Source organism: Amblyomma maculatum, chromosome 1, assembly GCF_055883805.1.
Source record: "Amblyomma maculatum isolate TAMU_Amacu chromosome 1, ASM5588380v1, whole genome shotgun sequence".
NCBI classification, from domain to species: Eukaryota; Metazoa; Arthropoda; class Arachnida; order Ixodida; family Ixodidae; genus Amblyomma; species Amblyomma maculatum.
In genome coordinates, this window is record NC_139344.1 from 328,709,624 (window position 1) to 328,732,368 (window position 22,745).

Here is a 22,745-nt window from a genome sequence, read left to right on the forward strand (position 1 = left end):
TTATGAAAACAAAACGTAGCTCACCCATCTCATGCAGCTTTACAAGCGGCTTCAAAATCCCATTGTGAACGCGTGCCGTCTTAATTAGATTTGAGATCAATATATACTGAAGGTAAGAAAGGAACTCCTTTAACACATATTGCAGCTATCCATCTAAAGGGCACATATTCAAGTCGTGCTCCGTACCGCGACAGAGCACATCAACGGCGCCTTCTGAGAGAACTTCAGGAAGGTCTCTTCCCACAAAGTGTAAACAGACATGGTGGCTTATTTTCACTGATATATTTGTGTATATAAGATGAAAAAACATGGACGGCAGCCTACAATCTTTCTGGAAATGGATGGCTCGGATATAAGTTATGTGAGTACAGTTAATTATCTATACTTTTTCCAACGGCGTAATGTGCTGCGTAATGTACCTACAAAGACCAATAATCTTTATCAGTCATATTCACTCCCCTTTTCTTCCAAGTCATTTGGAAATTGTATGCTCAGTAGATATTTACCTGAGGAGATCCCCCTGAAGTTTTCGCATAGGGATATCCACTACTTCATTCATGCACTTTTATATTGGTTATATATTCTTCGATGAACCAAACCAAATCTCAGTGCGTCGGCTTGGCGCAAGGCAGCCAACTGTCAAAGATAGAAGCCACGGTGATCGTGCTGCGTAGAAAAATAAACACGATAACTCACCCTACAGCGCATCTTTACACCTCTAACGTATGTGAAAAGGTCAGAGCGCGAAAAGCGACAAGGAACTGCTTTCAAAAATGCGTTACAATAGTAAATACAGCGATGAGCCGAAGCCATGCTCAAGGACAGTGGCTGCACAGTGCGAAAAGTGGGCATACATGTCTAATCGGCTAATCAAAGTATACGTACATGCTCTGGCGCAAGAATTACACACAGTATCTGAGTGTTACAGCCTCCGCAATCATACGGATTAACTACGCTTTCTTGGTACAGCAGCATCGAGCTTATTGTACCATTTCCCCCTTATTCCAGGCTGTAAACGTCGATGACACCGTCACGATAATGAATGCGATAATTGCGCAGCACATCAAGGCGGTAACTGGCATGACAGAAATGAGAACACAGGCGTGACTAACGATCATGTCAACACGTTCGAGATCGTTATTGCAAAAGAAGCTGTACTATCTAATCAAACGAAGCCTGGGAAACTTATAACACCGAAACCGCTGAACTTAAAGATAAATTTTGCTAACCTAATCTACCATCTCGAATTACGTGTTTCAGTTTCTTATCACCCCAGCTGCTGAAATTTGCGTTATTTTCTTGTTTTCTTTAAACCTTCGTTCCCTCCGTTATCGCAAGTAGTCAGACCTTTAAGAACACCCTTCAGGCCCTGAAGTGGAGCAGTCAGGATAGTCAGGTTGAAATCTGTGCGCCTTGCATGCAACCGCAAGCCTACAGTGCGCTTTTTTCACTCAAACGGGTGCAAACCCGAAGTGGGCAGAACTTAACAATTCGAGTGCAGTGATTAAGAAAGCGATGGCTATGATGTCAAAAAAGTGAATGCATCAGTTTAAACTTGAGATTGTCATATATTCAAACAAAAATGAAATTAATCGGAAACAAAATGAATAAAAAAGTCCATCAATACTGGGCTGAAAGTTATTGCATACTCTGCATCAAAATTTCGTTCCGTAATTTTAAGCTTGCATTCTTTCATGGGCATCCAATGCCTCCTTTTTATGCTTCATCTTCGTCAAAACAACGCGAGGATGCGACTCTGCTGAAAGAGTAGAGCTAGCTGCGGATAAAGATGGTGATGTAGGAAAGGATTGAATTGATTTGCATTGGATTCAGAGTGAGAGATTAAGAGTGAGAGAGGATATGAGGGTTGTCCACAACAGTGTTTCCTTCCAAATGCGACATTTTATTCCTCGTTCGGCACCTGAATGCTGAATTAAAAGGGAGCCTCGTTTAATGCGCGAAGCTCGCCCAGAAATGCGAGTGAACATATGCAACTAATACATAAACAAACTCAGATCGCGCACAAAAAATGTTTCTGCTGGTCGACCAGGTGCCCCCAACAACAAGTCGCATGAGGTGGTGTAGCCCCGTCTCCTAGCTGGTTCTGTTTTTTTTTTTTCTTTCTTTACACGTGTCGCTCGAAGTTCCATTATTCGTGCTTCCATATGTGAAGCAGGTTAGAAAATGAGCCCCCTTCCCCTGCTATCGGAGATGAGGCCCTCCTTGACACTCACCCTTGCCCCTCTCCTTAAAAGGCCACTATGCAGAGTATTACATTTTAAATAAAGAAGCCCAGCTTCGATAAAGCATCGGAGATAACGTCTTCAAAATACTACAGCAGTGCGCGAGCCGGAAATCAGTAAAAATACAAAACAAAGCTTTGTAATGCATTCCTTCAGGAAACTGAGACTGCATCCACTGGTCCGTTCACGGGTGAAGGGTAGGCGGAGACAGGTTCTCGCTGCGCGCTTCTCTCGCCCGTTTTGTTGTCGCGCACAAGGAGTCGCTGCTCCGAGACTGTGTGTGCTACGCCGTTTCTACAGCCTTCATTCAGACACTACGCCAGCTGCCGCCAAACGCGGAGGAGGAAGCGGAATTTCTCTTGCTAAGGTAGATGGCCAGGCAGTAGGGTGAAAAAAGCTTTGAGAGGGAACGAAAGGAAAGGAACACAGCAAAATCGGTTGATTGCGGTGGTTGTAACTGAGCTGTACGGCGGCGAAACATCACATTTAACGTTGCGGAGCGCCAAAATAATAGCCTGCTTTCCTGGGCGGACCTGCTCGGAGCTTCAGCTCCGCTTGGGATTAGACAGGTGGTTGCGACGTGTATTCGGGTGCTCGCTGTAAATACCTACCATGCGTTGTTTCCCGGAATACTCTAAATTAGGCTTTCAGTGGCGTCGATTATGTGGTGTGCATGCAGTGCTTCGTCTGCTCTGGTGTGTGGCCATTTCCCCGCCGTCTGTTAAAAGGTATTCGATTTACAGAAAATGCCTACGTAGTGTTGACAAATGGTCCCGTAATGTTCACTGCAGCAGTTCGAATGCTCGAGGCCGCTACTTGACTGCGGGTCATCTGATAAGAACAGTTTGGTTATACGGTTATACTACTACAGTAGTGAGTCGAAGAACACGACAATGGAACAATATTCTGATCCCATGCCACTTTAGCGAAAAGTGGCAGCGCGGAACCTACCGCTGTTATTGAATTTACCGCCGCGAACGGTGTTCTTGCCGTATGTAGGTGTTTTTGGACATGTGTCGCCATCTCTGGGTGAGGCAAGAAGGCAATTTCTAGTTTATCACGCCTCCACGCTCCGTTACTCGTTTGCATTGATTTTCTCTGCTGCAGGTGTGGCGTGCACAGGAACGTGGTGTGGCCAGAAAGCTGTACGAATACAGGTTTTTGCTGCTCCCAGCACTGAGGGCGCACGGCAGTAGGCTGAAGGGTGTGAACAGCGTGCTCGGAGTCGGCAAAATGTCACTCAAGGCCTACAAAGCAGGTAATTTTATCTACTAAACTAAATTGTAATTTGTATCACGCTTGTTTGGAAGCGATTTTTCTTTTCTTCCTTTGTTGTGATCTGTTATGTAAGGCAGAATTTGGACTGACCTGGTGTCAGTAGCATAATAAGCTGAGCAAAAGTGCACATATGCGGCCAAAGCGTTTCGGTGTTCTAAGTTTTCTCATGCGTTTCAAAAAAAAAAAAAAAAAGAGGGAGGGTTGCAGTTATACGAAAGCGCCCCAGAGGACCTAGTATGCTAGAGTATGCAAAAAGTGCCTCCAAGTGTTTTGCTAGGTGAGGCATATGCTGTTCATGATAGGTTCGAACTCATCGAGTCAACCACATGCAGTTATGTGTAGCGGTAGTTGCTGTTATTCTGTCCTAGAGCTATACGTGCCACCTTATAGTTCCTAAAACGTATGTGCAGGTATGCCATGCCCGCCTTTGGCACCGGGGAAGCTCCGTATCTACTCCATGCGGTTTTGCCCGTTTTGCCATAGGTCTCTTCTTGTACTCCATGCCAAAAACATCGAGTGAGTGCTGGTCGTGCATTTTTGTAGGAACTATACAATTCCTCTGTTGCAAATCACAAAATTTCTCCTGCTTGCGCAACCAGGCTTATAAGGACACTGTGTGGCCTTCGCTGACGCCAATTCCCTTGTCCGAATCGCTGTGCGAAATGTGTCAAGGTTCTTTGCAATCACGATACCGCAATATCCATAATAAATCAAAAAGGCAACGACTTTGTCTCGATATCAGCATTAATCTGAATGGTGTCTAATAATTAAATTACTTTGTGAGTGTCTGTCAAGGAGATTAAGGGAAGAAATTCAGAAAAATGTCACATAGCCGAAAAGTGGCTTGTCAAGTTAAAAAATTGTGTTGGTGGCTGGTGTTGTAAATGTTCACAATATTTTATTAATTATGGGGATGTGGAATTTCACTTTGCACTAAATGTGAGAAACAAAAATTCTATATTTTGTCATTGTGTAGACAATTTAAATGCAGCTTATTGGTAAGAACAGCAGCACACAGTATTGCTTTCTCGCACTTCTCGCTTTTATATACCAATTCATTTTTTAATGGGCTTTTTGTAGAGTTCTTTTACGAGACCTTTACACAGATGCATATTCACTTTCTAAGACACATATGTGGTAGATGGCATGCAGTTCGAGTAAGATTTATGGTCTAGCACTTTCAATATTCAAGCAAGGTTCAGCTCGATACTCTCATTAAGTAGTGGTACATAGATGACACCTATTTTTCAGCAAGCTAATCATTTTCGAGATGCATGTAAGAGCTGATTAAACTAATAAGATATTTTTCTGCTTTTTTTAAGTTTGCTGTTATGCCATAACAGTCTACAGAGTACTATGCTAGAAACTACAGAACATATGTCCTTGCGCCCCGCCATGGTGGTGCAGTGGTTAGGGCTCTCGACTAGTGTGCTAAACGATGTGGGATCAAATCTCGGCTGCAGCGGCCACTTTCGATGGAGGCAGAAAGCTAGGCGTCTGTCTTCTGTGTGATGTCAGTGCACATTAAAGAACCCCAGGTGATTGAAATTTCTGGAGCCCTCCACATGGCATCTCTCATGGCCTTAGTCTCTTTGTGACGTTAAGCCCCATAAATCAAATAACCAACCAACATATGTTCTTGCCTATTTCCTACATTCTCTGACATCGAAAATACACTTGCACTAATATTTCTCAATCAAAACTACACTAACTTAGGGATGGTGTCAAGAATCCATTTTGTGAACACAGTAAAAAGCTGTGATAAACATGTTGGCAGCCGAAGTAAACCTGAGCTTCTCATGCTTATAGTCTGCAACACAGAGACAGGGTGCATTGTGGCTTTTCTATAAAGTGTTTGATAAACACCTAGTATGAAGTTCTTATTTGATAACAGATTTATTACAGGTGTAGTAACTCTAGAAACAGCTGCTGGGCACATTGCTATACTTGCAGGCTGGACTTTTTTTTTTTCTTACAGTGCAAGAGAAACTCTTTTAAAGCATTTGCAGCGGACAGGACAGACTCTTTCACAGATTTAATCGCTAATCTTTGCCAGATTGTGTTCTAAGATCTTTGAAGTGACAATTTCAATTGCTGCTTTCCATCAAACTTTGAATGTAATAATTATTGCGATAATTTGTTTTGCACACACAATCACAGCTCTATTTAATGAAATCCAATTTAGCGAAGCTATCCCGATTCCCCCTCAGATGCCCATAGAGTCTGATCGGCCAACTTCGTGATCTGTCCCAATTTACAAACCTTTTTTCTGAAAATGGAGGTGAAAATGTTAATTTTTTACGCGTAAATCTGGGCTTGTTGGTGTTTGAATTTAGAAAATATGATTTTTTATCGCTAATTACATAGATGAAGAACGACAAGAAGATGCTACAAAAGCTAGTGGTATATGTTTCTGGCGTCGCCCTGTATACAAAGACGACAGTTGTCTTTGTTTTTTTCTTCTTCGTCAGTGTTGTTAGCGCTAAAAAATGATATTTTCTGAGGTAATTTTTGGTCTGATTTGTAGAAAAAGCCAAAAAGTTCTTGCAAGCGTTGATTGCGAGCCAACAGTAACATCATGGTTTGTCTTCATCCCCTTTTGCCAAACTGTGCTGTTCAAAACGATTTTTATAATTTTAAATTGAACTCTCTGATGGCGGGTGGTGTGATGGATGCCCTTTGTCCGCTGTGGTAGTTGCAGGAATGTGTGAGGAGACGAAAGACGTGCTGGATGCACTCCAAACTTAAGAAAGATCAGTGCGCTCATTGCTTACAAAGGAGATATAAGCAGAGGTCACTGAAATCTTTGATTGAGATCTTTGCAGGGAGATAAATTGCATTCCCCTGGGGTTCTTGTTGAGGTAACAATTTTTGTTGTTTTTCATACGCGCTACTAGCGCAGGTTGTTTCTGCGGGCCACAATTTCATTATTGGAGTAGTTATGCTTTGCCAAAATGGTGCCGCGGTAGTTTTCTGGTTGCCACTACACCACATAATCGAATTTATCAAATAAAAATCAAGTGACTGAGAAATGGCTCTCTCAATTTAACAAAGTTCCTGATTTAGCGAGATAATTTGGGACTCCCCTCAACTTCGTTAAATCAAGGTTTAACTGTATTTTCAGAATGCTGGGGCAATCAGACTGAACAGTATAAGTGCGAGGAAACTTATAAGCAGCTTTTCGTCATGGCTTCAGTGCTCTCTTGTGTAAGAGTGTTTACTACTGTCTCGCTTCACAGGCACGAAGTGGTCAATATCGACCTTAAAAACAAGCCTGAATGGCACTTCAAGTTGAACGCTGCTGGAAAAGTTCCAATTCTTCAAAAAGATGACAAGCTAGTTTATGAATCACTTATAGTAGCTGAGTACCTGGACGATGCATATGGATCTCCAAAACTTCTGCCAAGTGACCCTTACCAGAAGGCAAGACAGAAGATGTTTATTGAAGTTGGTTCGGCGGTGAGTACCAGAAGGCACCATTTGTTCGTGGACCAGTTTTATATCCCCGCAGGGGGCATCTGTTAAAGCAGATGTTTGCGTGTGCTGTGCGACACCACGGACCCCGAGCACCCACGCTTAGCCGTGCGTGGCATCGCCGTGTCTGGGGAAAAGGGGATCCTGGTGGTTGAGCCGATGCCGAGTGTTTTGGACCTTTAAGGCCCCTCGGCGGAGGCAACACACCACTTTGGCCCACGCTTCCCACAGACGGCACCTCCGGGCTGACCCACCCGGGGGAAATCGGCAGTCGCCTTTTCCTGTCCTCCCCTCCATCTTTCACTTTCCTATCCCCTCTCTTACAACTTTCCTGTCTTCTCTTACCTTTCTTCGTTTCTTCCTACTTCCAGGCGGCGAGGGTTAACCTTGTGTGGCTAACCACCCTGAGTTACGCCATATTGGGTTATAGTTACGGTGTACAGCTGGCGTGGGCAGGACTTGATTGCCAACTCCTGTCCCGTCCCCTCGTTGGGCTCCATGGTGGGTGGCTGGCACCGCAGCCGAACAATATACTTTTTTTATGGCTTCCTCTTCTTCTTCAACTGATCGCCCTCCTTCGAAACGAGGGCGCACCGACCAAACTGCCCAGTTCTTTTTGAAAACGAAGAGCACCTTCCCACACTTTCATGTAGTTCATAGTGAGCACTCAGAAAAGACAGCAAGACAAGCCTCACCGTTCATTGTTGCAAAGACACTGACTGAAGCTATAGGCAAGGGTTACAAAATCAAGAAGCTTGCAAATGGAGACCTGCTGTTGGAACTTTTATATCATCATCAGTATGAGAAACTCTCAGGAGTCAGCGCTTTTGGTGACATTCCTGTTGTGATTAGCCCACATCGTTCTTTGAATACTGTTCGCGGTGTTCTTTCTGACCAAGATTTAAAGTACATGACAGAGGAGGAGTTGCTGGAAGGGCTGAAAGAGCAACACGTGACAAATGTATACCGAATAAAAATAAGACGTGACAACAAAGAAATCGAGACTAAACACTTTGTCCTTACCTTTGCACTGAGCGTACTCCCCGAGTCTGTGGAGGTGGGGTACACAAAACTCAACCTGAGACCATACATTCCGAACCCACGACGTTGCTTTAACTGCCAGAAGTACGGTCACGGTGCTCAGAGCTGCCGAGGCCGACTCACTTGTGCAAAGTGTGCTGCACATGAGCACCAAACCGATGACTGTCAAGCTCAACCCCATCTCTGTGCAAACTGTCAGGGCAACCATCCTGCTTATTCGCGTAACTGTCCGGTGTGGAAGACTGAAAAGGACATAATCACTCTAAAGGTAACAGAAAACATCACGTTCACCGAAGCACGCAAACGATATTCAATCCAACACCCTTCCTATTCCTCTGTGGCGCAGCAGGGCGCGGCACCACAGGAGTCTTCAGCACCTACCCAGGCAACGAAAAATGAGTCTGGGGTGGTGCCATCCGCGCCCCTGGTGGAAGTAGCTGGTGCTGCTCCACTACCCCTAAAACAGGCTGCGCTGACCCCCAGGTCAGCAGGCCCGAAGGCCTTGTCCCAAGGGGCAAGGCCTAAAACAAGTGCACCCGTGCCTTCTGCACGAACGTCCAACACATCTGAGGATGTGATGGACACATCTCCCTCCTCGCCGCCGCGTCAGCGGCGGCAAAGCTCTCTCGAGCGAAAACGAAGAGACAAAGTCCCAATAACAAGTCCAAAGGACCCAACTGCCTAGGTTTTTAAACCATCCTCAACTAATATTTTATTATGGCATTTTTAGTTCACTGGAACTGTCGTGGACTTTTAAACAATTACACTGACATAACAGATATATTAGGTTCTTTTTCCCCAGTCGCATTGTGTCTCCAGGAGACAAACCTTGGACCACAGAATAAAAACATCCTTAAAAAGCATCAAGTCTTTCGTTGCGATCGACAGAACCCAAGCAGACTCTCAGGTGGCACTGCTATTGTGGTCCAAGGTGGTTTTCCAACCCGAAAAATCGACCTTAAAACCACATACGAAGCAGTTGCAGTCACAGTGCTCCATTTTAAAGCCATAACAATATGCTCCATTTACATTGACCCTCATCTAACCGTTACACTTCATGACTTAGAAACTCTTTTAATACAACTACCAGAGCCATATCTTTTAGTTGGGGATTTTAATGCTCACTCCTATTTTTGGGGAAGCAGACAAACTGACGTCAGAGGTCAGGTTTTAGAAAGTTTTATTCTGTGCAACAATGTCTGTTTGTTAAATACGGGGAAACACACATACTGCTCTCCAAGCACTGGCAAATTCAGCTGCCTAGATTTGTCTTTTTGTTCACCAAGTGTTTTTACCGATTTTAAATGGGACGTCCTTGACAACCCCTATGGAAGCGATCATCTTCCAGTCATTATCAGCCTAGCATCATCACCATCAATCACCCTAACAAAACCACGGCGCTGGAAGCTAAATTTGGCCGACTGGGCGCTCTTCCGCGAGGAAGCTGCCCTAGAAGAAATCTTTTCGGACAGTTCTGATGTGGATAAATTAAATGAAACTTTCACAGCACGTATTATTGCCGCCGCTTACCTAGCCATTCCACGGACTTCCGGTGTGGTGCGACAAAATCGTAAAGCATGGTATACGCAAGAATGTAGAAAAGCAAAAAAGGAACAAAATAAAGCATGGGGAATTTTACGCCGCTACCCAACACATGAAAACCTGATAAATTTCAAGAAGGCAAAATCTAAAGCTCGGTATATCCGCCGCACAGCTGAAAAGCAATCATGGCAGAGGTATGTATCTTCTATCAACAGCTCAGTTACATCCAAGGACATGTGGGAAAAAGTACATAAACTAGATGGAAAGTACTCCCCCTTCACAGTTCCATTTTTCACAACCTCTGGTGCACAAACCAGTATAGAAGAACAAGTAGACATATTGGGAGAATATTTTGCTGCAGTTTCAAGCTCTACGCACTATACACAATCTTTTTTAAAGTATAAATCAACAGTTGAAAAACAAAAACTCCCAATGACTGGTAGCATGAATGAACCTTTTAATGCTTTAATTACACTAGAAGAAATACATAGAGTACTGTCAGCTGGCAAACACACTGCACCAGGACCTGATGATGTGCACTACGAGATGTTAGCCCATTTATCAGAAACCTCTGTAGAAGCATTGTTAAAACTGTTTAACAAAATCTGGATATCCGGAAAAATTCCTGAGTCCTGGAAGAAGGCCATTGTAGTGCCACTTTTGAAGCCTGGAAAGTCTCCAAATTCTCCAGGTAGTTACAGGCCAATAGCCCTGACGAGCTGTCTTGCAAAGTGCTTTGAAAGTATTCTAAATATAAGATTGATGTTTGTCCTCGAATCCCAAAAACTGCTTGACACTCACCAGTGTGGCTTCAGGAAAACATGTTCCACTACTGACCACCTTGTCCGCCTCGAAAATACAGTTCGAGAAGCGTTTCTACATAAGCAACACTGCCTTGCCGTCTTTTTTGACCTTGAAAAAGCCTACGACACCACATGGAGGTTTGGGATCCTGCGAGATTTGGGAGAGCTTGGAATTCGCGGCAGGATGCTAAAATGTCTAGCTGACTTTCTACATAATTGATCCTTCCAAGTACGTCTCGGTTCCGTACTTTCTAAAAACTTCACACAAGAAACTGGAGTGCCCCAAGGGTGCATTTTAAGTACCACGCTTTTCATAGTAAAAATGAACTCTATAGCTAAAATAATACCGAAATCCATTATGTATTCAGTTTACGTAGACGATTTGCAAATTGCGTGCACATCATCAAACGTAACTACATGTGAGAGGCAGATTCAGCTAACTGTAAATAAGCTGGCATCATGGGCAGATAAAAATGGTTTCAAGTTTTCCACGCAAAAGTTTGTGGCTGTTCTCTTTTCTCTTAGACGAGGACTGCACACTGACCCCACCATCTACCTAAATGAAATCACACTACCAGTAAAACACGAACACAAATTTCTAGGTTTAACATTTGATAGGAAGCTCTCTTTTCTTCCTCACATAAACGTCCTGAAAAAGAAAGCTTCCAAATCTCTGAATATACTCAAAGTCCTCTCACGCAAACACTGGGGGTCTGACCGGACGTGCCTTTTACACATCTACCGCACAGTCATTCGCTCTTGCCTAGACTATGGCTGCATTGTATACGGATCAGCAAGACCTTCATATTTGAAGCGCTTGGACCCTGTACAAAATTCAGGCTTGCGTCTTTCTACTGGTGCTTATAGGACATCACCTATCGCAAGCCTTTATGTAGACACCAACGAACCATCCCTAGAACTTAGAAGGACCATGCTCACATTTTCATATATCCTGAAAATACGCTCCCTACCAAAACATATATGCTACCCCATTGTCACTAAATGTGCCTCCAGAATATTGGCCAAAAATAGGCCTCAGTCAATCAAACCCTTGTTACTTCGATTTGAGGATAAATGCAAAGAATTAGGAATACTAAACGCCCTCCCCAATATTGCATCAAGGCAAAATTCACTGCCACCATGGTACAGCCTTCCTGTTGTGTGCGATTTCACACTAACTCAGTTTTCTAAACATAAAACACCACCTGAACACATCCTGCAAGAATTTCTAGCTCTTAAAGGAAAGTATGACAATTGCACACAATTTTACACGGATGGATCCAAGACAACAAAACACGTAGGAAGTGCAATAGTGCATGGAAAATGGGAAAAAACTGTGAGATTACCTCAGTGTGCAAGTATTTTTACAGCTGAATGTTATGCTCTGGCAGTGGCTGTAAGCAAAATAGTAAACGAGAACATTACAAACAGTATTATATACACAGACTCCTTAAGTGTTCTCACAGCCCTTCACCACAAAAATGCAGTTGTACCACTACTCGGAGAAATCATACACAACATATCAACAGCTTCTGCTCGAGGACATAAAATAACGTTTTGTTGGGTCCCGAGTCATGTCGGCATTGGAGGCAATGAGAGAGCAGACTTTTGCGCTGCCCAGGCCCATGGAAAACGAATAAAGAACATAGACATGCCATACAGAGACTGTATGATGCTGGTGCACAACAAGCTAAAGGACGAATGGCAGTCATCATGGAGTAAGGAGGTAAATAGTAAACTGCAGTTGGTGAAGCCCACTTTAGGGGAATGGAAATCATGTCGCAATCAAGAACGTTTTATAGAAGTGATTTTATGCCGTCTCCGCATTGGCCACACGCATATGACGCACAATTTTTTGTTGAGAAAAGAAAACAAACCTTTGTGTGAAGAATGCGGACAGCAACTCACCATAAACCACGTTTTACTTTCATGCACAAGATTTGAAATGCTAAGGAAAAAGTATTTTACTCGATTTTATGATGAACACATTCCTTTCCATCCAGCTTTGATTTTAGGTGAAAGCGGACTTGTCGATCTATCATGTGTTTTTAGCTTTTTAAAGGAAGCAAATGTTTTACGGAAACTGTAGAATAAATAGTGTACGCCATTTACAACCTTGTGCTTGGCGCATGATAGCCTGAGCTGCTTATGCGCCATTAAACCCAACACAACACACAACACAACACAGTTTTATATCGGGAGATTTATTGTGACAGCTTCATACCAGCCACTTAATTATCATCAAAAAATTAACTGTTAGTTTCCACTAGCTTGCAATTGCTCATTCTACATAGTGGCTGTCTTTAGGGTGACACTGGAGACAGAGTTTGCCTGTTATCAATGGGCTGGTGCACTTTGATTGCAGAGACCACTGTCAGTGAAAACGAAAACCTTGCAAGCTAGCAAAAAGAAAAATGAAATGTAGGTATCACCATCAGTCAATTGCGAGCGATTTTTAATAACAGAGGCTAGCTTATGTCGATATATATATCAAAACAGTGGCAACGATCGTTTTCAATGCAAATGTCAATCAGGAGGTTGAATATAATGGGAGAAAATATTTACATTAAGTTTTCTCTGTCATAAATGTGTCTTTTGCTGCTAAAGAAGTCTGCATACCCAGAAAGAACCTGATAATTAGTTTTACTCTGACTAGTTGAGTTCCATCTCTTTTTAAAGAATTTATCTGATTTCTGAAACCTGAGGTGGAAGGACGTAGTGATGATGATGGTGGCCTCAATGGTGTAGTGCAGTGTTGCCTGAAACTTTTTATATGAAATAAGCTATGTGCATACCTCGCTTGTTTACAACTGGTAAAATTGTCTTATTGGCTGTAAAAACTGAAGTAATCACTCTAAAGCAGTTTTAACCACTGTTTTTTTTTAAGGAAGTGTTAAACATTGGTAGTAATAAGTTTGTAAAAAGGCCTCAAATGTGGTATGCATTGGTACCTCATTCTTTTCTCTGTGCAGTGAAACTTAGATTAGAATTGACAATTACTTCAAGAAATATTATGAGGGACTGATAGAAATGGCTGAAGAGGCAAATTTTTCAGACTTTTTCTGCCAAATTGTTCGTGTCGAACTGTACATGTAAAAATGCACAAAACACCAAGCAGGCCTGTTAGTAAAAGGTGAAAACATGCTGAGTGGTCCGTTTCATAGTTCGGTAGGGTTCAGCAAGTTAAAATATGTTGCGTTGGTGTGCCATTGTCCGCTTTCCAGCACTTGGAGCAAATGGGGCAAATGTGTCCCGCTGTCATGTAAAGGGTTAAAATGTCAAATTGTCAGCTATTCATAGCCTAACGGTGAAATAAAGACTTAAGTATTAGTTCTTTCAGATCAGGCATGCACTGGTCAGTGCCGATTGTATGGCAGCAGTACAGCAAGAAATGAAAGGTGTTTGATTACGAAGGTAACTGTGCTTTCATTTTGTTTTAAAAGCTATTTGACAAGTTTCTTTTATAGCCTAATGTGCTCTGGTGACGTGCAGCTTCTCTCTGTACTGTGTTAGTGAATCATTAAGTCCTGAAGGTTTAAGGTGTTGTTGTCCTTTCCAAAGTAATGAGCTGTGAATAGAAGTTTTAAGAAATGAAAAAGGGCAGTTTTCGTTTGTGCATGAGTGTACGCTACACAAACGTGCTCTTTAACCCACCCATAGTAATGTTGTAGTGCAAAGGAAATATTGTTCTAGTAGTCAATAATTGCTATAGACAGGTTGCATAGAAAAGTGAAACAGAAACAACTTGCCTGCATTTAATGATATGCAAATTGCTTCACACTGTTTTATTGCTTAAAAAAAAAAGGCTTTTAGTAGTTAGCTTTTATTCCTTAGTATTCATGCTCACATCTCTGTGCAAGGCAATGTATGGTTCCACATAGTATAATGAGAGACATTTCTCACTGCTGTGGTGCAATTTGCGTGGGTAAATTCATCACTGCCATCACTGCCCATGGCAGCGACAACGTCCTCATTAATGATGTCATTTATCTTTACTGCACTCTCAGTGGAAGGATGAGGCTGAAACTGCTAACCCAGTGCAAATTACATATTTTTAATCCAGAGTGACTTCCATTTTTCAAGAACAGGTCTTGCTAGTGGAGAAACAAGCTGAGCATGTGACAAAAGCTATCCGCACAGCCATTAGTAGCATGAACCTCAACATGAAGGCGAGTAGGCATTGATAAGCACAAGCCTGGTTAGCACATTCCAGTGACGAGGAACTTGTAGTTAATGCCAGTGTCTTTGGTGAGCCAGCCTGTATTATGTTTGGTGGAAGAAGCATTGAGACCTTGCTGACAGCATACAAACATCCAGTCAACCGATTGATTGAGATGTGGGAAACATATGACAGCGTGCGCAGCATTTCGAGTAGTGCAACAGCTTGCTTGCGGGCCTGCACTATGGGGTGCATGCCCGGAAAGCAGTCCAGTTAGCAAACATTAGGAGGTTAGGAATATGACCCACCACATGCTCTCTCAGTTTAGCTTGCATTCAATATATTTGGTTTAACGGTATGTAGACCATTTTACGACCCTTGGAGAAACCAGTTTGACTGGCCTGCTAAGAGAGAAGTCATCAACACATTTCTGTGCTACGAGAGCAGCCCAGCTCCCCAATATGGCAGCACCCTAAACCCCTTTTTAAAATCGTGTATAGGGTTTAATGTCCCAAATCAACTCTGGCTATGAGAAGTGCCTTTGTGTTTGCCTCTGGAAATGAAAGTGCGTGATTCATTGTCAGCGTGGTTTGGCGGGTTCTATGGCATCTCATCACTCTGTTGTAGTAGTGTTTTCATGCTCTTGCTCTTTTTATGGTTGTGTGGAAGTTAACAAGTCTAGTTATTAGTACCCATTATGTGCTTTGGCTGTCTTGTTCAATCTCTTGGAAAACAGCCAAGCGGACCGTGGCTTATCTGTCCATTGCAGTATGCTATATATTTTCTTACTGGTGTCGTTATAACTCGGTTCGACTGTATTTATGAACATAAATGTCTGACTTGATTTTCTTGTCAAGCTTTCTTTTATGAACAAATATCAAGGTTCGGTATGAGTGAAAAATCATGCAGAAAGAGATACAAGCGCCTGTTTTTTACCATCTGCATCCAGATTCACTACTCACTAGTTCCTGAAGTTTAAGTGACACATAGTTTTGATTTGAATATGACGTAGAAATCACAAAATAAAAACTAATAGTAGAAGCCTTTATAATTATTCAGTTTTATGGGTCTAGGTGTAGGGAACTTCCGTGCCTGCCCTTAATTTGCGCATTTCGCCTTACAGGCTTTGATGCCAGTGCTGAAGATTCATTACAACAAGGATAATAGGGTGGAGTTGTGGAAGGAGTTCAAGGACAAGGTACGTGTCTATGAAGAGGAACTGGCCACTAGGAAGACACCGTACCTCTCTGGTGAGTTCACAGTTCCACATGGGGCATGTGTTCTAAGTCAGGCAGCCTGTAATTCAGCTTCAGTTTCAGCTTCTGCAGCATACATACTATGCAGGTATGATTTCCTCTTATTGCAGCTGCAGAGACCAAAGATTTGTTTCATTACTCCAATCCTCTTCAGCTGTGCTGTTGCACTGATGACATAGTGTGCTCTGTGTGTGATATTTTCATCTGTTTTTGTTGCTGTAATGGTAATTCTGATAACATACACTTTGAAGTCTTTGGTGCCGTATTGTGGGCGGCAGTGTGGAACTCGACAAGGTGTAAACTGTAGAAGTCTGTAACTCAAAGGAAGTAGCGTCTTAGGGTAATGAAATACTTCACACGCGTGCACGCATATTTGCACTTCCTTTGTACTACATCTTTAACAAGCAAGTCTGAATAATATAGCACCAGTGTATTTTTCTCGTTAGAGGTCTGCAAATAAAATTTTGAAATACAGGGGTGATGAAACTAATTGGGCACCTTGCTGTTTGCATATGCTTTTATCACGTTAGTACGTACTTAGATGTTTTATAACTAAAACTGCAAATTGGCCTTGTGGACCTGTATATACTATAATAGAGTGTCAAAAGCCTCACAAGCAATGGACCTACTATCTTCATGTGTCAATCATTTTTAAGGCAAACCCTTTCTAGGCTTATGGGCGCACATGGAAAGTGTGCATCTGCGCAAGGTATCCACCCCTGTGTGAGGTTCTAGGGACTGAAGTAAGAAATTAACAAGCGAGGCGGCGGCACTAAAAAAAAACAAACAAACTATTTTAATGCTGGAAAAAAAAAAACGTATAGTACAAGTGAAAAACGAAAAAGCAAATGCGTAATGAACAGGAAAATAGCCTACAAAAGAAAAGAAAAGGTCCTGTGATAAGTTCATGTCCTTCAGGGTGGTGGTGTGTCCATCGGAGAGGTGTGGCTGGGAGTCGGCAGAGTCTGTGTTTCTGGGTGTGTCCCGAATCAAAGTCCCGAGTCAACAGACACATACAGCAGCGTCTTCTGTCTCCACTGCTGTCTTCCTGTTCTTCTTCTGACTGCCCCGCTCTGCTCGCACTATCTTCTCTATGTGCTGCTTTCTCCACGTGGCACTTTTTCAATGCACCATGTGTTTGTATTTCCCACTCCTCTTCGTCCTCTTCTGCATCCTTCTTGTGTGGTGCTGGCTCCTCACACCTTGCTAGCGCTTGATTGAATAGATAGGAGAACAGGAGTGACTGTGTGAGAGAGAGTAGAAAAAAAAATGAACCTAGAAGCCAAGCTTGATGGCTGTAATTAAGGCCAAAAATGTAGAATTTGCTTGAAAATAGTGCCGGACTTCAATATAGTCAGGAGACATGAAAACTGGTCAGATATCAGAATAGTACAAAACACATAAAATTGGCTTAGAAACACCAGATTTGTGTTGAATTATATTATGAAAATCGTGTAATTAAAAGAAATTAATACTTAAGGTTGCCGAAGGACCTATAATGTGGGTAAAAATATACAGGGAAACTTGGAGGATGATGTCACATCTGGCGGAAAGACGTTGAGGCAGTGTGAGATCTCACAAAATGAGTAAAAACATCAGATTTGTGCCAAACTAGATAAAAACGTCTAATGACTCGTAGCTAATACTTAAGATCGCCAAAGAACATGTATAATTGGGGCAGATTTGGGTCAAAAACAAAGAAACTGATGAATCTGTGGAAGAAAGCAAAGAGGGAAATGGTCACGAAAAAACAAAATGAGCACAAATGAAAACAACGCTGACAGAAAGGAAGAAAATGAATGCAAAAGAAACAAATGAGGTCAAACATGGGAAATGAGCAGAAACACTGCGAATGAGTACAAAGAGTCGCGTAAAGGCTTTCGTCTTACCGCACTTAAAAGTACTTAAGCGCCTCGAATGAACTTTTTCTTACCAATGCTACAAATTTAACACCAGACAGCCCTCATAATGGACCTAGCATTGGCCTGCTCACTGGCCTAGCAGGCAGACAATGCTCCAAATTACCTCCATTTCTGACTTCATTTGTACCTATGTCACTTATTATGGTTGACTAAAATTGAGGCGTTCATTTTTGTTTTGAAATAAAATATGCAAAAGCATGCCCATCACACGTCTGTTTCCGTTTGTGTCATTCTGATAAATATGTGGTATGCTCAGCTGAGGGCTGAACAAGGAATTGTAATTAGCTATAATTAACTATCACATGAACCCTAACATGTACGTTCCACATTGTTTACGCATAAATAATGCACACTAAGCATCTCTTAATTCGTTGTCCATAGGCCTCTAGGTGCTGCGCCTACATTTGTACATGCAATCTAGACACTTTCAGATCATTGTACACAGGGGTTAGTGTGCAGAGATGAGGATGCCATGTGAAGTGTTGAAAGGGGCAAAATTACTGTAGAACCATTTCAATCCAGATTTGCGAGGTGCTTAGGTTGACAGAAAAAAAAAAAAGAACACTTTTAAGATTCATGCCTACCCATTTTAGAGTAGCGCTGGCATGGCTTTGGTCTGTGCACATTTTTATTTTGCTTGTTTTGCAAAGAGGAGGGCTTTAAATTGCATGTAATGTTCTCTTATGTTTACAAACTGAGTTCAGACAAAAATTAGGCAAAAGGGCTGTAACTGAGACTGAAATCTTTTTTTTTAAGTGTTCTTTAAAGGTGTGAGATGTCTATATGCACCTTGCACCAGCTATGTGCCACTAAAAGCCACCTATTGGTGGTGGCAAGAAGCACGGACAGGGCACATTTGAACACATGCAGATGTGTTCATGTGGACATGTGTTCGATATTGCAGCAGTGTGGGACGGCCCAATCCATATTCATGCGAAGTGCTTGCCGCGGGCACTGTCTGTTTTACTGTCTGCTTTTTTTTTTTAAAGGCTGGTATCACAGCATTTTTGCCTTATCTGTTAACAGGCAAAAAGCTTCGTTTGAAAACTTTGTGCCATGCAATTACTGGGCATACCGTACCAACTACCAGTATTATAACCTCGTGCCTGCTATAAACCGCATTATTTGCATGAGAGCTACAGCATACCCGTTCCATAAAAACATGTAACAAATGGTATTCCATAACTAAACTAAAATTGGAGAGCCAGCTATGCAAAATGTAGAATGAGTAGCATGGACACACTAGCAATGCTTCACGGCTAGCGCTTTGTGTATCCAAACACACAGATCTACAAACGGCTCAGAAACAATTCATAACCACACGTGAAACAAGATGCCATACATGTTGCGTTCACTGTGATAAATTATCACTGTACAAAAGACGTGCATTTATCAGTCTTGAGGAGTGAAAGAATTACTCAACTTCCTTTTGCATAAGCTATGAATGTAGCACTCAGTATGCACTAATGATGCTTACTTGTATGACACATACAACGTGGCTATTACTATCTTACAGCAGCACTGTGAAGCAATGCAGTCAATGGTAAGAAAGTAATGAAACGTGTGTACTTAGCTTTCACTTTTTTGTCCGAATGGAGACAGTCCATTGTCATCTTTACTCCTGTTTGTAAAAGCGGGGCTGAAGCCTTTGGACACACATTCCGAAGGAGCTTTTTTTAGCTGTTAAAACTACTCACTACGCAACCATACCATCCAAAAAATGGACAATACACTGACTCAGAGCTCACAAAATGCTTGTTCCCCATTTCCCCCACAGTGGCCTTGTGACTTCCCCTCAGACTAAAGGACATTTGATCAATAAATTTGACCCAGGCCTTACGTGAAGCAAAATGTCTGAATGGATGAGTTTTCTTATGCCATAGCATTCACCTGCATTGTAACGCGAGAAGCGGCTAAATATTTGTGCAATTAAAGACAGATTAGTGGTTGATTCACTCTTCTGCTGGCTGAAAGCCAATTGTTACCGTACAGCTATGTAGTATCTCCGCTTGTCTGGAATTTCATCACAGTGTTCATCTTAAACATTTTTTACTCTTCCGTGCCGTGAGTTCAACAATCCTTGGTGGTTGAAATCGGTCAGGAGCCTTCCACTGTGGTGTCTTATAGCCCACATGCAGCTTTTGGACAGTATAAACTGCACATAATGTAACATAATGTTGCATAATATATGCTCTTTAACTTACAGGAGACAAACTAGGCTTTGCTGACTACATGGTCTGGCCATTCTTCCCTCGAGTTGAAGCCTTTTCAACCATCTTTCCTGAGCTGAAGGCACCGACTGCACAGGAATTCCCTCTCCTTCACAAGTGGATCGAAGCTATGAAGAAAGACGCTGCTGTCAAAGCCACTCTAAACCAGGAGCACTTGGTGCAGCACACTAGGAGTGTGCTTGACAACAATGTGGATTACGATGTTGGCCTGTGATGATCTTGCCGTCTGCGTAAATTTCTCGTACAGAACGCAGCCCCCGGCATTCGAAAGGCTGCCTTTTTTTTTTAATTTGCATGTTCTGTGTACGAGCAACAGGGAGATGAAAAAATTATCTTCTCGCATGTTTAACAACATGCTCAATTAGGCAGGGTAACACATACTTTAGGGCGTAGCAGCCTCACAATATTTTTTTTTTTTGGTGAATTATCTGTGTTTTGTAGTTCTGGCGCATGAACATTCTAAATTCGAAATAAAGGTTATAGCTCTACTAGCATAATGAAGTTGATAATAATGGTGTACAAAAGACTTACGGGCAGAAAGTAAACTTACCAGTAGTCATGTTGAGGCAGTGGTGCACATGCTGATAAGAGCTTTTTGAATATGGGTACGTTTGGCTTGATATAGTGTGGACTGATTTCTTACAGCCTTCTTCACGAATACTTTTCCAACTTGTCAGTAGTAATTTAATAGTTTAAGAGTTTCGACATGGGGGTGCATTTATTACTCGACACATTGCTTTTCTATGGTTGCATGGGATGTACGAGTGTGTGCGTTGTGATAGCCAGTGCATTATACAAATGCTTGGCCTTTTACACTCCCAGTGTTTTTGGTATGGCTTACTGACCATGATGCATATTTATTGCTTAATCTTTTCCCTATGGATTTGACTGTTGAAATCTTTTCCTGGGGATAAACAGGGTTATGGTGTACCACGTTTTCTTCACACTAGTTGATTTGCTTTAAATCGACTGCTTGTTGAGTTATTGTTCCTTGGAGAATGTGGCTTCTACACAGTATTAAACAATTAGTTGAAGTCATGCTGATTTGTTCAGTCATTGCCGTGAGAATACAAAAACTTTGATCATAGCTGTGGGTAGCAGATTTCTGTTTTTGCTGACAAAACTGGTAAGCTTTTTTGCAATTCGACATGGAAATGTGGCTTAGGACAAGCAAAAATGAGGTGGACTTCGCTAACAGGCCTGTCCCAAAGGCTGTCATGATCAATGATGACAAATTTTTGTGATGCAAGGGCAGCTTTGGCCAGAGAGCACCATGGCATAAGGTATTTTTGTTGTCTATATGAAGTAAAACCAAATACCTATTTCCCAAACACTTCAGCATAAAAAAACTGAGCACTACTAGGCTAGCAGGAAATTTGTACCCACTAACCTAACCTAACCCGAGTCAGATGCTCAAACAGTTGGACCATTTGCTGCAGTGAGTGCAATTTTAACACAATAGTGTTAAAGCTCCATTCTACAGGGAATTCTGCACCACTATTACCAGGATTGCGTGTGAAAAATCTCGAGCATGCCTCGGGTAGCTAGTAGTTCGCAGGCGACGTGGCCGAGCACTGATGGGGTGGCAGGTTGTGCAGTGCCACAAGACCACACGATATGGGCACTCTGGCAACAGCTGCCAAGTCAGGAAGCAGCTTTAAGATAGAAGGATGACATGCAAATCTAACCAGATGGGATCCCAATTGGGTCAACAGTTGGACGCAGGCAGGTTTCTACAGCTTGGTTAAAAAGGGGCTTCATTTTACCTCGACGTTGGGAGTCCTATCATAGTGTAGTAGCTTACGACTGTATGCTAGTGATAATGAGTATGTGTGAGATAACAAAGGTGCAAATGAATGATTTGGTAATTAATAACTAAGTGCACATACGCGACCTAGGATCACCAAGGGGAGCTGCAGAGAGGAACCATTAATGCCCTCGCATCGTAGCCTTAAAGGTGGAGCTTAAATGTGCACCCTCCTCTTGTTTCTAGAAACACAAGATGATAAACTTTTTTTTTTTCTCTCTCGAACACGCTGAGGTGTCCAAATACTAGTACTCTTTCCAAACCAAATCAACTATGAATAGTGTAAGTCTGCTTATGAATCAAGTACTAATAGCTAAAAATTGAACTGAATGTGAATCATGTTTTAACTAATATTCAGTGCTTGTGCAAATGTTGCTACAAAACGATCAATATTGTGAAACTTTGAAACAGCAGTGGCAGCTCTGCTGTACGGCACTATAACATATAAGTTAGAACTACAGGCGTTAAAAAATGCTAAACTAATCTCAACCAAGGGGTTGCAACATGAAGTCTGTATATTCTCTACAACTGTCAAGTTATACAAAAATTGCCTTTGCTGCTCATATAAAAAAAACGGGAAATACATCTCACAGGCGAAGACAAGGGATAGCTATATACGAGTTGTGGACCCTGAGACCATGCGTGAAGGTAAGGATTGTTGAATTTGTCTTTCTGAGCCATCATCTAGACCTGCAAGCAATTAAGTGTTACAAATGCCACCACATGAATAGACTGTGTCGCAGCAGATCCATTATCCTACATATACTGACTGCACCAGGATGTTATGCAGCGTCAGACAATGCGGGCCCATGTATATATTTTTTTTATCACAACTGGTCACTCAAACACGCGCGCGCGCGCGCGCGCGCGCGCGCACACACACACACACACACACACACACACACACACACACACACACACACACACACACACACACACACACACACACACACACACACACACACACACACACACACACACACACACAC

General features: G+C 42.3%; 1 protein-coding gene across 1 annotated transcript; it reads left to right on the forward strand.

The window, feature by feature from the left end:
* The first annotated feature begins 3,306 nt into the window (after positions 1 to 3,306).
* On the forward strand, positions 3,307 to 20,983 carry LOC146207393 (glutathione S-transferase omega-1-like). The gene is made up of 5 exons (XM_084587081.1): positions 3,307 to 3,501; positions 3,932 to 4,037; positions 6,761 to 6,980; positions 15,664 to 15,790; positions 19,925 to 20,983. The coding sequence occupies exons 1-5, from the start codon at positions 3,477 to 3,479 to the stop codon at positions 20,161 to 20,163; spliced, it is 717 nt and encodes a 238-aa protein (XP_084443207.1). The 5' UTR covers positions 3,307 to 3,476; the 3' UTR covers positions 20,164 to 20,983.
* Positions 20,984 to 22,745: the final 1,762 nt, after the last annotated feature.

Coding starts and splice junctions, on each gene's coding strand:
- LOC146207393 (XM_084587081.1), top strand. CDS start 3,477: ATGTCACTCAAGGCCTACAAAGCAG. Junction 3,502..3,931: donor ACTCAAGGCCTACAAAGCAG/GTAATTTTATCT, acceptor ACGTATGTGCAG/GTATGCCATGCCCGCCTTTG. Junction 4,038..6,760: donor CTCCATGCCAAAAACATCGA/GTGAGTGCTGGT, acceptor CTCGCTTCACAG/GCACGAAGTGGTCAATATCG.